We start from the raw sequence: 14,516 nt of genomic DNA on the forward strand, positions 1-14,516 counted from the left end.
CCCTTATGCTCCACACAGAAGTTCAGAGGACAGCGGCAGTGTGGTGGGAGGTCTTCTTGTTGATGCTAATGCTGCTGCAACCATATGTATTCTGTCTGAACCACCAGGGACAGCCTCCCTTTCCCAGGACAAAATATTCCACTTCACTCTGGGGTGGAGAAGGGTCACTCTCATGCCCTGTGCAAATATTTATGCAGGTGGGCCAAGGGACTTTCCTGCTTCTCTGTGATTTACTTAATAGTGAGATTCCCAGTATCTGCCCTGCATCCCCCAACCCCCAGGCCACCTGCACATCTTTGGAAGCCCATATCCTCCTCTTCCTCCTCTTCTGCCCTTTGCCACTCCTATGGCAGAAAGCAAAACCAGCAGCTGCTTCGCTTCCTCCTGGAAGCCCAAATGCCATGCAAACAGCACCTCCAGCACCTGCAGGCTTCTGGTCAGCCTTAGCCAACCTAGTGCCTTCCAGATGTTCTGGACTCTTAGCTTCTATCAGTCCCAGCCAGCCTGACCAAGGCTCCCTTGTGAGAGTCAGTGTGGTGTAGTGGTTAAGAACAGTGGACTCGTAATCTGGTGAACCGGGTTCACTTCCCCGTTCCTCCACCTGCAGCTGCTGGGTGACCTTGGGCCAGTCACACTTCTCTGAAGTCTCTCAGCCCCACCTACCTCAAAGAGTGTTTGTTGTGGGGGAGGAAGGGAAAGGAGAATGTTAGCCACTTTGAGACTCCTTAAAGGTAAAGGTAAAGGGACCCCTGACCATTAGGTCCGGTCGCGACCGACTTTGGGGTTACAGTGCTCATCTCGCTTTACTGGCCGAGGGAGCCGGCGTACAGCTTCCAGGTCATGTGGCCAGCATGACTCAGCTGCTTCTGGCAAACCAGAGCAGCGCACGGAAATGCCGTTTACCTTCCTGCCAGAGTGGTACCTATTTATCTACTTGCACTGTGTGCTTTTGAACTGCTAGGTGGGCAGGAGCAGGGACCGAGCAACCGGAGCTCACCCCGCCGCAGGGATTCGAACCGCTGACCTGATTGGCAAGCCCTAGGCTCTGTGGTTTAACCCACAGTGCCACCCGCATCTTTTGAGACTCCTTAGGGTAGTGATAAAGCGGGATATCAGATCCAAACTCTTCTTCTTCTTCCCAGGCATTGGAGAGCCAAGCCTGAAGAGTCCAGAACATCTGGAGGGAAGGAGGTTGGGGAGTTCCCCTAAGAAGCAGAGAAGGTGCCCCATAGGAAGCTCCCAAGCACCCACCTTCCCAGGCTGGTCTTTGCTTTCTCTCCTCCTGCTCAGATCCACACAAAGAGCTGTTGGGGGGGGGAGCAACACGTTCATCTCTCCAAAGGAGAACCCAAACTCCTGCTGCAGAGTTTCACAGCACCTTGTTCCCACAAGAGGCTCAGTCCCCTCCTAAATATCCACATCTGAAAGAGGACAGGAGGAAGGGGGTGACGCTCCACCTCGGCTAAGAGGCTCTTTTGTTATCAGTTCTGCCTCCAGGAGGGACGGCTGCTGCTTGCATGGCTTCAAGGGCACAGACAGCGACTCCGACTCAGACTCCTCCTCTTAAGTTGGGCAAGGGCCAAGTGGGGTTTTCCATCTTCCGCCGGCATCCTTTGACTTTCCAGTAAATGTCTCTGCTGGCCTTTGTTCTCTTCGAAAGCCTTTGCTCTGTCCACCTTTTCCCATGAAGCCGGGATAAGTGCGAAGAAAAGCAGGAAACGGTCAAGGCCGAGAAGGCTGAGCCAGAGGCCAGCCAGGAAACAGACAAACCCCTTTTCGTCTTCCAGCTCCAAATGTGGGATAAATAGATGTGTTTGCAGCTACGCCAAGGCAACAAGGCCAGAAAGGGGAAAGGCGAGGGGGCTCCTGAAGGGGCTTTGCTATACTGGAAGCTCTTGGTCTTTGCAAGGCAGCTGAAGAAGGGCTAGAAATGGCTCCTAGCCAGGATGACTCTGCTCTGCCTCCACAGAGGCAGCAATGCTTTTTCCAGTTGCTGGAAATGGCAGGAGAACTGTTCTGCTTGAATGCTGCTTGCAGGTTTCCCAAAGAGGCACCTAGAACAGGATGCTCGGCTAGAGGGGTCACTGGCCGGGTCCACAGACTCTTCTTACATTCTCATCTTTCCTCGGCTGCAAGCCAGGGCTCGGCTCTTCTGCCGCTTGACCCATCATCCCATGCTATGGCCAGCAGGTCACAGAGGCCAAAGGAGCCCCAGCTGTGACCCAGCACAGCCCCATGCCAGCCCTGGGCAGGTCCTTCGCTAGCTGGGCTGCTGGACCTCAGAGAGACTGGTATGGTTCTGCCTCGGATACTGTGCTGCTCACATGGTCCCCCTGAGGCTTCCTGATTCAGGAGCTACAACAAGGCCTCTTTCTCATAACTCACAGCATCTCCTCAGAGCCAGAGCTCAGGGAAGGTTGGAGCAGAGGAAGCTGCCGCCAGCCCATCTTCTGCACCCACTGTCTGGCAGGGTCTCTGCCTGGGTCTTTCCAAGCCCCTCCTGAAGATGCTCCTGGCTGAACCCAGGACCCCCCCTGCCCCGCATGCAAAGCTCTAGCTCCCACTGAGCTCAGGCCCACCCCAAACCTGTTTCCCACCCGCCTGGCCTGAGGCTACAGAACAGGCTTCCACCCGCCCCCACCCCATCCTTTGCAGGATTAGGGGTTCTGGTCTTTTCAAAAGAGGGAATTGTTTCGGAAGGGGGAGAGGGGGGACACCTACTTCAGCTCAGACATCCTGCGCTTTCCTTCTGGATATTTGCTCTTCTCATCTTTCCCCCCGGCTGAATCAGCTCCGAATCCCCCAGATCCGGGGTCCCCAGACGCTGTCATACGCAGCCCCCCTAAATCGTAAACATACATTTATTGGAGGTTTCCCCAGGAGAGCAGCTCTGCCCGGCTACTCTCTCCAGCCACGGCCAGTGGGGGGGGGGCGACTGTGGGGGGATGGGTGCCATGCACCCTCTCCTGAGTTGGCAGGATGTGGGGGGGGGTCTGAGGAAGAGAGCGCTGGGAAAGTTCTAAGAAAGGGAAAGTCAGTTGGTGGCAGTTGGAAGGAGAGGGAGGCCAGGAGAGACCGGAGGGAGGAGGAAGAGGAAGACAGGAAGGACCCAAAAGGGGGCTTGCAAGACACGAGATCTATCCATGGCGTCACTGTTACATAATGAGGGTGTTTTGAAAGCCATTTGAGGTCTGGTTCTTGTGTGCTATCGACTGCTTGCGTTTAAACTTTTTTAAACCACAGCACAAAGAAATATAGGTAAGCTTTCCTTGGAATAAAGATCACTGGGCAGCCTTGAATCTCCCCCACCCCAACTTATGGCTGTTGGCTTCACACAAAACTCGTGGTTTCCTATTGGGCTGCTCTCCTGCAAGAAATAAGTTTGGGGTGAGGGGTGGGTGAGAAATAAACCTTGCAGGAGCAACCAAGCCCCACTTTCCCTCCTGCATGAAAGGGGCAGACCAATTTCCAAACACCTCTTGGCCAGGGCGAGGGCGAGCGAAGGGGGACTTTGCGTGGACAAGTCAAAGGCTTTCAGAGGAGGAATCAGCAGGCAATGATCTGGCAGGTTGCACAATTTCCTCCCTTCTTGCTTAAGCTGCCCATTGAGCACAAAACGAGAAATTCAGCCTCCCCACCCCCCTCCCGACACACACAAACCAAAATGCACTGCCGGAGTTCATCTTGAATCACAGGGCGGGGAGGGGGCAGCCCTGAAAGCCCCCCAAGCCAGGCCACGTGCAGGAAGCCACTTTGCTCAAAGCCACAGAACAGCCCTGGGGAGAAGGTCTCCTCCTTTGCTTCCCAAAGGTCCAGCCCCCTCTCGGACGTGGTCCTGGCACTCCCCCACCCCAAAGAGCCAGAGGAGAAGTGAGAGGGGAAAGGGAAAGAGGCCAGGCTCTCTGGCGGGGCCACAAACCTCCTTCCACTTCCCGTTTCCCTGCACATGTGGAAGGTTGGAGACACAGAAGCCCTTGCTGGGCATTAGCGTCGCACGAGGGAGAAGGGCGTCGGAGCTGCTTCAGAGAGGGCAGTGCTCCTGCTCCACCTCTGCAGCAAGGAGGCTGCTGGGCTCATGCAGAAGCTGCCCCATCACCTGGGGAGGACGGAGCAACAGAGCCAGCACTTCCACACTCAAGGCCACGCTCCGTGGCGGCTCAGCTCTGCCTGCTTAGGGAGCAGTGCCAGATTACCAAACAGGCAGAGGAGGCCCTGGCTGATGTGCCCCACGGCAATAGATCAAAACAATATTGATTTGGTCTTGAAAGAAAATTTTAAAAATTAAGAGATGATTTGGGAGGGGGGTCCCTGAGATTTCAGCTGCCGAGGGGCCTCCATGGGGTTTAATCAGGCACCGATAGTGAGAGGCAGCCCAGCTGCTGGAAACCCAGGAGGGGCTGTTTGAGGGTGCCCCATTGGGGCCTCTGGCTGGCCACTGTGAGAACAGATTCCTCCATTGCAGGGGGCTGGACTAGATGACCCTCAGGATCCCTTCCAACGCGACAATTCCACGATTCCATGAATTGCAAGGGCTCTTTCCCCAGGCCAAAGCGACTGGACCAAGCCGGGTGTCCCGTGTACACCTCTGCGACCCACAGATCTGATCTCTCCGGGAGAGAAACCCCCTGCCCCCCCCCTTGTGGGAAGGGGCTGCCTACCCAGCCTCCTGGGCACATGGCCTGGGCTCCGCGCTCCAGGCAGGGAGCTGTAACCAGACGCCCGGCAGGCGCAGGCTCTGCTCTGCCGCTGGAGAGACGGGTTGATGGAGCGCCAGGCGGCAGCTGAGTCTGCAGGGCATCTGGGCAAGAGCCAAGGAACTGTGCCCACCGCAAGAGTCCAGCTCGCTTACCTTCCAGCCGCTTCTTCTGGCCGGACCCCAATCCGAAGAGCGGCATCCCGGCAGATCCTTTCAGCAGTCTGCTCTGGAGTTCCTGCAGAGGGAGAGAAAGAAGGATCTTGACTCCAAGGTGCCTCTTGCCTCTCCAGCCAGGTGGCTCAACCCTATTTCTGAGGAAGCAGACACAGTTCAGGGGGCAGGTACGGTTACAGCACCACGAGGAGGAGGAGGAGGAGGAGGAGGAGGAGGAGGAGGAGGAGGAGGAAAGTGGCTGCCTTGCTGCTGCTCACCTGTGCTACTCACTTTGCCTCGCAGCAGGTGACTGTGTGCTGCAGCCCACCTGGGGGCCTGTTGCTCACCTGTCCTCCTGCCCAGGTGTTCAGCATGGAGAGGCAGGAGGGGCAAAGCAACACTCTCCTGGCCTCCCCAAAAGGGCAGAGCAGCCGTACGAGGGCAAGAACAACACTAGGAACCCCCTGCCCAGTGACATCAGGCAGGTGCCCTCAATGAAACCTTTTGGACATTTTTGCTTAGGCAAGCCTGTCGAGAGATTCAGAAGGCCGGTGCAATTTTTAACCTGCTTTGAGTCTGTTGCTGCTTTAACTTTTCAGAAGTCTTAAATCGTTGTTGCCAATTCTTCTTATGATAATTTTAGCATTTTGTCCTTTCCGTAAACTAATTTGAGGGGTTTTTTTAAACAATCAAACAGTGTATAAATTTTATGAATTAAAAAAAAAAGTGAACAGGTCGAGAGATAACTGTCCTGAAATGCAGTGGATAAGCCTTCCAAGCAATAGGATGCTGAGAGAAACCCTCCCCCCTCGCCAACATGGAGGGATCTGTTTTGCCTGTTGCTCCTTGTGGGAAAGGAGCAGTAAGCAGCAGGGGCCAGCAGAGGCAGCTGCCAGCACCCTGCCTGCCCCCAGTCCGCCTGAAGCAGCGTCCGGCCCCCCATGCCTGCCTGAGACCCTCAGGTAGCTGAAAGAGGCAAAAGGCAGTTGCACCCCAGGGGGAAACAGGGAGAAGGGTGGCCCACAAGGCAAGCAGCTGTTGCAAGGAAGAGCTCCATCTACAGATCACAGGGAGAAGCCAAATCTCAGGTTGCCAGGAGTTTCCTGGGCAGCACCTGAAATCCTTGAATTGCAGAGTTGGAAGGGACCCCAAAGGCCATCCAGCCCAACCCCCTGAAATGCAGGAATCTCAGCTCAAGCATCCCTGACAGACGACTGCCCAACCTCTGCTTGAAAACCTCCAGCAGAAGGAGAGACCACCCTCTCCGAGGGAGTCCAATCTGCCTCGCAAGCTACTAGCCCTCAAGGAACACCAAGCAGCCACGTCAGGGCAGAGGGGTGTGTGTGGTGCTAGTCGTCCTTTGCTCCCCTCCCCTCCCTTCCCCTCCTTTCCTCTGTCCTCTTAGTCTTCCACCCCCACCCTCCCTGCCCCTGCCATAATTGGGGTGGGGGGACAGGGGCCCCTCACCCAGTCCCAGGACCAAGCAACCATCAGATACAGAGGCACCAAGAGGAGGGAGGAGGAGACAGCCACCGGCAGAGCTAAACTGAGGCTTCCTCATCGACAATTTAAAGGCAAATGGAATCTCGCCTCCATCCTGGGGCAAATGGCCTTGGTGGGGAGGGGGTCTCTGGACCAGGGCAGGGGCAAAGCCGTCTGTATCCCTGCCCCACCCTGCAAGAGCCGCCCTCCCTCCAGCTACAGGTCTTCGTCTAGTGTTTTAACTCCGTTATACGGTTACCTGCCTTGAGAGGTGCCAAGTAACCAGAGCCGACCAGGCGTCTGCCACCCCTTCCGAGACAACCATCTGCAGTAACAGGAGAGCCCAGCAATTAAGGGCCTACCGTTCCCCTCCAGTGCACAGGGATTGTTCCTCTGCAGAACCAGAGAGAGGGGGAAGAATAGGCAGCCGGGGCCCAAAACAGATTTGCACAACGGCCGCGATGTCGCCGCTAATGGCGCTTTAGGACGTGGTGGCAACTAGCCCTGCTCAGCTCCAGCAGGGAGGGAAGCCCCCAGAGACTTTGCGGAGGCCAGAACCAGACCGGTCCAGAAGGCATAATAATAATAATAATAATAATAATAATAATAATAATAATAATAATAATAATAATTTATACCCCACCCTCCCCAGCCAAGACCAGGCTCAGGGCGGCTAACACCAGGTATAAAAACAATTGATTAAAATACAACTTAAAAACAAGATTAAATACAACATTAAAATGCAGCCTCATTTCAGTAGAAACTCAAATAAAAAACGTTTTGGGGATGAAAACGTCAAATCTTCACCAAGGCCAACTATCCAGACTGGTCCTACGTGGGCCAGAAAAAAGCCAGGGAAGTCCCTAAATAGGAGTTCCATCACAGAAGGAGAAAGGAAAAAGGAAAGCTTTGCTCTGCTTCTGGAAGAGATTGCAAACCACATTCCATACACACGATGGGAAGCAAGCCAGGGCACAGACCTTCAGGAGCAGGGCGAGAGTGCAAGGACGTCCGGGGAGAGCTGGTCCTTGACCCCCGGCAGTAGCAAGAGAGATGCAGCCTGTACTATTTTCCAGGGCCTGCTAAAAACATTGCTATGAATTTGCTTGGACACCCACCCAGCCCTCCTGATTCCTGGGTACCAGACACTGGATTCAGCATGTTAAAATCAAGCCAGGCTGGCCTCTCCTGTTCAGGAGATCACCTGGGAGGGGCTGTTAAGCCCTAGAAGAAAGGGACAGGGAGGGAGGAGAGGAGGGGCGGAGGACCCTCCTGGCATTCAGGGTGTTGGAGATGAGTGGGGAGGGGCAACAGATCTGGCTGCGCCTCATTGACTGAGAGGACGCCCTGATTTAGAAGGCCTCTTGCAAGAGGGAAAAGCAAAGCAAATGTCTTCAGTTTGAAGATTAGTTTTGATCGGTAGTTGAATTAAGAGGAAGTATATTTTAGATATATGTATGAGACGTCCACTGCTTTGGGCTTGAGATAAGCAGTGTATAAACAATCCATTTGCTTAAGAGCCAAACTACATTTTAAATGTTCTGTTCCGAAGAACAAAACTCATTCCCTTTATTCACACAAACCAGCCGAAGTCATTCCCAAGTGAGCTCAGTCAGTCAGTCAGTAGCTCAGAGGGAAATGGTTAGCAGTCTCTGTGAACAGGATGAACAGGAACGGTTTTTGTGATGCTCAATAGAGTAAATGAGAGATTCCACTTCTGTCATTTGAAATGTTTTGATAAATTGTTTCATACCCTGGTCTAGCCTTGCTGCATCTCTCATACGCATTAGGATGAAGAAATAATAAATTATCTAGTTGAGCGACATCTGCCTGGGAGCAGCGTGGAACGTCTCCTTTTTTGGAGATCGCACCACTGTCCAGGGTCGGCTCCAGCTCTGGTCGCGTCACCAATTCTATTTTTAATTTTCCGTTTTGCACATCTTTTTTGCCGAAAGAAGACTCTCATGCCCTTTCCAAGATGTCCTTCCAAGCATTTCGGACACCGGCAGCTCCAGCAAATATTCTGTTCCACTTCCTGTGGTAAGACTATAATTTTGGCAGAACCAAAACCCAGCAGGCCAGAAATCCAGGTCAGTTAAAAAATGAGGAGGAGTGGAGGCCGAATAAGCAGGACCTACCAGCCGCTTAAGAGCTGTGTGGATCACTGCCAGAGAAATGATACGTGTTACACCTCTTTAGGCAGGGACATTTCTGACCCTAAACTTCTGCTGCCCTGTAGGATATCTTGAGGAGAAGAAAGGCTTCTGGAGGAAGTCCCTAAGGTGGTTGGATGGCGCCTTGAATGCCTCCCCCTGGCAACTCTGGCAGCCAAGCTGGTGCCCAACATCACCCTCTGCTTCCCTGAGGACCACATGAGGGAGGTCGAAAGGGGGTCTCATCATCTGGGCAGCCCAACCTCCAGACACACTGCCTGGGCTTGCACCCCAAGGAGGTCACTTCGGTGCTGCCAGCGCAGCGGCTTAACTTCACCCCCAGAGGTGCACTCCATTGTCTTCCAAGACAGGCAGATGCCAACAATATTATTCATTAAATTTGTTCATCTTGCCTAGGACAACCCAAAGTGTCTTAACATCCCACCCACGTCTAAAAGGCCACAGAGAGTTAAAGGTCAAAGGCCAGGTTACAGAGGGAAGTTTTTGCCTGGTGCCTAAAGATATAGAACAAAAGCACCAGGTGAGCCTTCCTGGGAACAGCATCCCAGAAGCAGGAAGGCGTCAAGGAATTATAAGGCTTCTCCTTTGGCCTGGATGGGGGAGGCAACAAGCGCTGCTTTGGGCTGCCTGGGAATCGTCAGACAGTGCGGAAGGGGAAGAGGAATCGAGAGGGAAAATGAGGCACCTTCACTTTCTGACTGGGAGAGGCTGTTTTGGTTCTGCCTGTGGCTGCCAGAGAAAGGAGAAAGGCTCCCTTCCAACCAGGAGCTTTTGGCTATTTGATAGAATTTGCCTCCTGCATTACGAGGAACTTTCTCTTGGACAGCGGAAGGCTCTCCCTTGGAAGGTTTTAAGTAGAGGTCACCTGTCAGGGATGTTTGGGTTGCAATTCCTGCATTGCTGGGGGTTGGGCTAGATGACCCTCAGAGGTCCCTTTCGACTCAATGATTCCCCTCGCGGTCCCAGAAATAGGAAAGCATTTGGGTAACATGCAAACTCTCCTTGTCAGCCAGTCGGATCAAAGGCAAATGACTGAAACAGGTGGGCAGACCTTGGCTTCCCCAGCCAGGATGCAGGTGCACAAAAAGGAAACACACACACACACACACACACACACCTCTGATCTGAGGAGGCCTGGGATTAAAGCAAGGCTCTGCCTTTTATCCAGTCCCACAGCTTTGGGCTTCTAGCCACATTTTTCTTCCCCAACTTGGCCAAAGCTCCACTGCCTTGTCAAGCCAGAAGAGCAATTTGGGGAGGGGGGGTAGCTCCCCTCGCTGGCTTGAACTGCCAAGCGGAAGCCTGTCTCTTCCCAGGGGCCTTCCAGGACCTTCGTCCCGACCCAGGCAGGCCTCCTGATCCAGGGGCCCCACGAGGCTCCCCAACTCTCTCCCTCCTCCACACCCCCCCTTCTCCTCTCCCTGCCAGGGAAGACCCGGGATCCTGGCCACATAGCAAGAGCAAAATCAAGGGGGGCAGAGCAGCACCCATGACAGCCAGCAAAAGCCGACTCACTTTTCTGTCACGTACCAACCCGCATCAGCGCTAGACTGTCAGTTCCAAGCAGGGAAACCTGCATCCGCCAGAACATCCCAAGGGCTCAGGAGGAGACCTGCGGCCACCACGTGCCCAGCTGAACCCAGGCCAGGAACCTGGCTGCGCCTCCGGCCTGCCTTGGACCAACATACCCTGCTCTCCGCAGGAGGATGGGCTTCCCTGTCGCTCCTTTGCCTTGACGCCAAGACCCTCTGCAGGAGCCCAAACATGTCCCGTGGCATTTCCTTCGCCCCAGAGTGGAGAGGGGCTTCTGCAAAGGAGACAGGGGGCACAGCTCCACAGCCTGACCCCCCAGCAAAGCTCCTAGATTTGCTCCGGCTCTGACGCCCTCCTGGAAAGGAGGCGTGGGGAAAGAGTTGCTCAAGCGGCGGCTCCTCCTCCTCCTCCTCTCAGACAACAGCTGGGCCACATCTGGGGCTGACAGGAAGGCAGACAAGTCACCCAAGGAGCTCCCATCTTACCCTGCAAGGCGTCGCCTCCCAGCAGCAGGGCTGCTCACTTCCTCCGCCTCCATGGGCCCTTTGCAACTTCCAGATGTGTCAGGCGCTCCACACACCCCCAGTCCAAACCCGACTCTGCGCAGCGTGGAGCCAGTTGTGGGGAGGGGAGCAGAGAAGGGGCACAGCTGTGGGAACAGGAGGCACCCCAGACCTGCCGATTGGAGGGGCTCAGAGCCAGGCAAAGGCCGGCCAGCTCTTCCAGGTCCCGGGCAGAGGAGTTGGGCTCTGCAGAGTTTCCTCCTCCTCTTTGCTCCACTCTGTGGTCTTGGCCTGGGGCCAAAGGCTTCTGTCAGCCCCCCCCCCCCCCCGCTTCCTGTAGATAGGGAAAGGGTGCTTGCTTCCTTAAAGCAGCTGCAAGGCTTTGAGGGAAGCCAAGGACCCAGGCAGGCAGGCAGGGACCTTGCAGGCGAGGAGCAGAAGGACCAAGAGGGAGGGGGGCTCAGGGAGATGGTGCCAAGGGGTCAGGTGCAGGAAGGGCATCCAAACGAGCCAGCCACCACTCTGGGAAAAGAGCCACTGAAACGACCCAGGGGATGGAGAGGCTCCCCGAAAGGAAAGGGAGCAGCGCTTGGGGCTTTTCAGTCTAGAGAAAAGGCAAGGGAGAGGAAACATGATTCAGCACAGATCAAAGGCAGTCCTTCTTCATGCAGAGCAGAGTTAAACTGAGGAACTCCCTCCGGCAGCAGACCCTCCAAGGGCCCCTGTTTTCCAGGGACGTCCCTGATTTAGAGAAGACGTCCCGGTTTCTGGTTTGAGCCTGGAATGTCCCGCTTTTCCTTAGGATGTCCCTATTTTCATTGGAGAAATGTTGGAGGGTATGGAGTTATCTGACCCCTGAGCCATCTGAAGGCAATACTGTATAGGGAAGTTTTTAAAAAAATGCTTAATATTTTTATATATGTTGGAAGCTGCCCAGAGTGGCTGGGGCAACCCAGTAAGATGTGTGGGGTTTAAAGAGTAAAATCGTCATTATGGGATGGGACGTCCCTAATTTCATCAGAGAAAAGTTGGAGGCTTTACCACAGGGGGCAGGGATGGCCACCAACTTGGCTGGTTATAAAAGAGGATTAGAGGAGAGGGTTATTGATGACCACTAGCCCTGATGGTCCTGCTCTGCCTCCACAGCCGGAGGCAGCCATGCTTCTGAACACCAGTGGCTGGAAACTGCAGGAAGAGGAGCTGCTCTTGGGCTCAGATCCTGCCTGTGGGTTTCCCACTGAGGCATCTGCTTGGCCCTGTGAGAACAAGATGCTGGATTGGACGGGCCATTGGTCTGATGCAGCCGACTCTCCTTGTGTCCTGTGCTGGGTCTGACTGCCTGGCTCCCTCCCCTGGCTCTGGCTGCTGGGCTGGGCTTCTCCTTGGGGGCCCTGAAGCCTCACGAGGAGCCTGGGCTAACACACACACACACACACACCCGACAAGCCCCCTCCATCGCTTTATTCGAGGCACCTGCTGGGCTCCCTGAGATAAGCCAGGATGCAGCCAAGCCTACCAAAGCATGTTTTCTGGCCCACCCTTCCCTCTGAGATCAATGGTGATGCATGGAGAGTATAGGGTTCAAAATTAGCCAGGCGCCAGTGTGATAGGAATTTTGAGGTCTTAGAATTTGTGAAATGTTCATAAGTGCACCAACCAAGCTCGTACATAGACCAGTACAGGAAGACCAACCTGGAACCATTTTTGATTCCCAAACTGACCAAACGTTTTCTTTGCAAGGTCAAAGGAAAATGGAAAAGCCTCCCCATTGTCTTTTCCTTCACAAATCCTGTCTTAAGGGTATGTCCGTCTGTGTTTGAATAGGGTGGGCCTGTGACCTGGCCCAGGAACTAAGTATTTATCATTACTAAGTATTTATCATTACAAAAGACTGGCCAGGTTCCCCAGGGTATCCAATCAAGTAAGCAGGCAATCCAATCAAGTGACATTAAACAGGTAACGTGTCAGACAAGATAAACAAGTCACTCAGATTTCTGTTGTAGACCACCTTTTCTTTGATGTAAGTATGATGTATCTGGGGGGTGGTCTTGGGTTACACCCCTTCTGTTTTGTATGTATGATGTTTCTGGGGGTGTTCTTGAGCTCCAGGGCAGGGAATTTAAAATGTCTATATAAGGGCGGGCACACCTTGGTTCTGGGTCTTCCTCCTTTCCTGCATGTGAGGGGAGCACCCTGTTGCAACAGATCAATAAAGATCAGGCTTACCAGCTGCTTTGCTTCTCAATATTCTCTGGTTGGCCTCTGTTATTTTCTCCTACCAATAGGGAACCTACGTAAGGACTCTATATGGGCTCTTGGATACCCCATTAGGGAGAAAAGGGCAGATTTTTGTTTACAACACCAGGCGCATTTTGCACCCATTGGCCACTAGGAGGTGCCACGCCAGGTGTGGAAGGAGCCTTCTTTTCAGCCTGTGCCACTGCCGCATGGGGGGGCACCATTCCATGCTCTAAGCAGCACCTGGTCGGCTTCAAGGCCAGGCTTGCGCCACTTGCGCTCGCCTTCACCTGGCTTCCTTCATAGCCTGAGGCTCCCCAGGATCTTCTGCACACCCCAGATCCCCCATAAATCAGCTTCAGGCAATATTCCGCTGCCCGGGAGCAAGCAAGAGCCCCAAAGGCAATCCAATTCCACGACTGGAAGAGTTTCAGCCGTGTCATTCAATCTGGCCTTGTGCGCCACTCAGGAGGGTCGAGCCCCAGAGCACTGGCATCGTATTCTGCCAGGGTCACTTGGGGGCCAGGAAACTTTTATGCTGGCAAACGTTATCAGTTGGGAGGACGAAGGCCTGAGCCCCTAGGAAGCCTTCGCTAGAAGAATCAACCCCTCACCAACTGTAAGATGAGGGCCAGTGTGGTGCAGGAGGGAGAGTGTCCGACTAGGACCTGGGAGAGCTGGGTTCAAATCCTCACTCATCAGGTCACTGCCTCTCAGCCTAACCTACCCTGTGGGGGGGGGCATTGTTGTTGTTGTTGTGAGGAAGACATGGTGAGGGCAAGAGCCGGCCCCACCACTTTGATCTTCCTGGAGGAATGGCAGGAGATAAGGGAGGCATTAATCAAAGAGATGGTGCTCCTGCGGAGGAAGAAGCAGCAAGATGTCGGAGAGAGAGTTGCCTGGACCTGGTCATGGGAGAGATGGGACTCCTCTGTCGCTGTGAAGCTTTGCCTACCAAAGGAGGAAGAGGAGCAGGAGCCCCTACAAAGTGGAGCTGGCAAGAAAACCCCCCTGGTCACAAGCTCAGCTCCAGAAGAAACCTGCACCTCAAATGCTGGGTGGACGCCCACAGGGTGCAGCAGCACAACAGTTCACCAGCCAGAGGCGGTCTTGGCTGCAGGAGCTCAGAGCTGTGGTGCAGCACATGAAAGACGCTCCGTCAGCCTGAGAGCTGTGCTTCCAGCCTATGGTTACCAGACTTTTTTCAAGGAATCCGGGGACACTTTAAAAAATATATAATTTCATGCTTTATTATTTTAGGAAAGGGTTGCCCAGAGTTCTTGACCTTCTTAAGGGCGGGACCCCAAAGTTGTTGGGCGTGCACCTCGACACAAGGCAGGCGGAGAAGCCCATCTACAAACACACAAACACCCCCCAAAAAGAGGTTGGGGTAGGGGGAGAGAGAGATCGAGTAAAGGCGCTCGCTGGTCTTGGGAAAACACGCATTAAAACACACACACAAGGCTCCATCTCTCTCTCTCTCTGTCTCGCAACGCAGCTCAGCTCTTTTCTAAGCTTCTCTTTTTCACCGCCTTGCTTGCCCCCCCCCAACTTGGGTGCGCAGAGCTGCCCACAGCAGAAGACCGCCGTGGGCTCTTCTGCTGCGGGCAGCTCTGCGTGATTTTGGGGCGAGCATTGATCTAGGAAGCGAGCCAGAAGGAAGCTGTCTGGCTCAGGCCTCGGTTTAAATAGTCCCCCCCCCCCAGCCAGCAGGTTGGCTGGCTGGAACTTTAACGT

General features: G+C 54.2%; 2 protein-coding genes across 8 annotated transcripts in view; one reads left to right on the forward strand and one right to left on the reverse strand.

Annotated features, from left to right (window-relative positions):
• Nucleotides 1-14,516, reverse strand: part of LOC128423403 (phospholipid-transporting ATPase ID-like) — an 82,461-nt gene that overhangs the window by 66,665 nt on the left and 1,280 nt on the right. For 2 of the 7 annotated variants that reach the window (XR_008332745.1, XR_008332746.1), the window contains exons 1-2: nucleotides 10,194-10,364; nucleotides 4,850-4,931 (exon numbers count right to left, since the gene is read on the reverse strand). Coding sequence is in view for 4 of the 7 variants with exons in the window: in XM_053408509.1 (XP_053264484.1) it covers nucleotides 4,850-4,931; nucleotides 10,194-10,283 (172 nt within the window). In the remaining 3 variants the exon portion in view is untranslated. Of the gene's footprint in view, nucleotides 1-2,721; nucleotides 2,904-4,849; nucleotides 4,932-10,193; nucleotides 10,366-10,523; nucleotides 10,704-14,516 lie in introns of those variants that run through there. The other 5 variants (XM_053408513.1, XM_053408509.1, XM_053408515.1 and 2 more) reach the window with 5 other exon arrangements.
• The window catches only part of STOML2 (stomatin like 2), a 253,111-nt gene continuing 242,081 nt past the window's right edge, over nucleotides 3,487-14,516 (forward strand). The window contains exon 1 of the mRNA XM_053408523.1: nucleotides 3,487-3,502. The gene's annotated coding sequence lies outside the window, so the exon portion shown is untranslated. The remainder of the gene's footprint in view (nucleotides 3,503-14,516) is intronic.

The sequence above is a fragment of the Podarcis raffonei genome, chromosome 11 (assembly GCF_027172205.1).
Source record: "Podarcis raffonei isolate rPodRaf1 chromosome 11, rPodRaf1.pri, whole genome shotgun sequence".
NCBI lineage: Eukaryota > Metazoa > Chordata > Lepidosauria > Squamata > Lacertidae > Podarcis > Podarcis raffonei.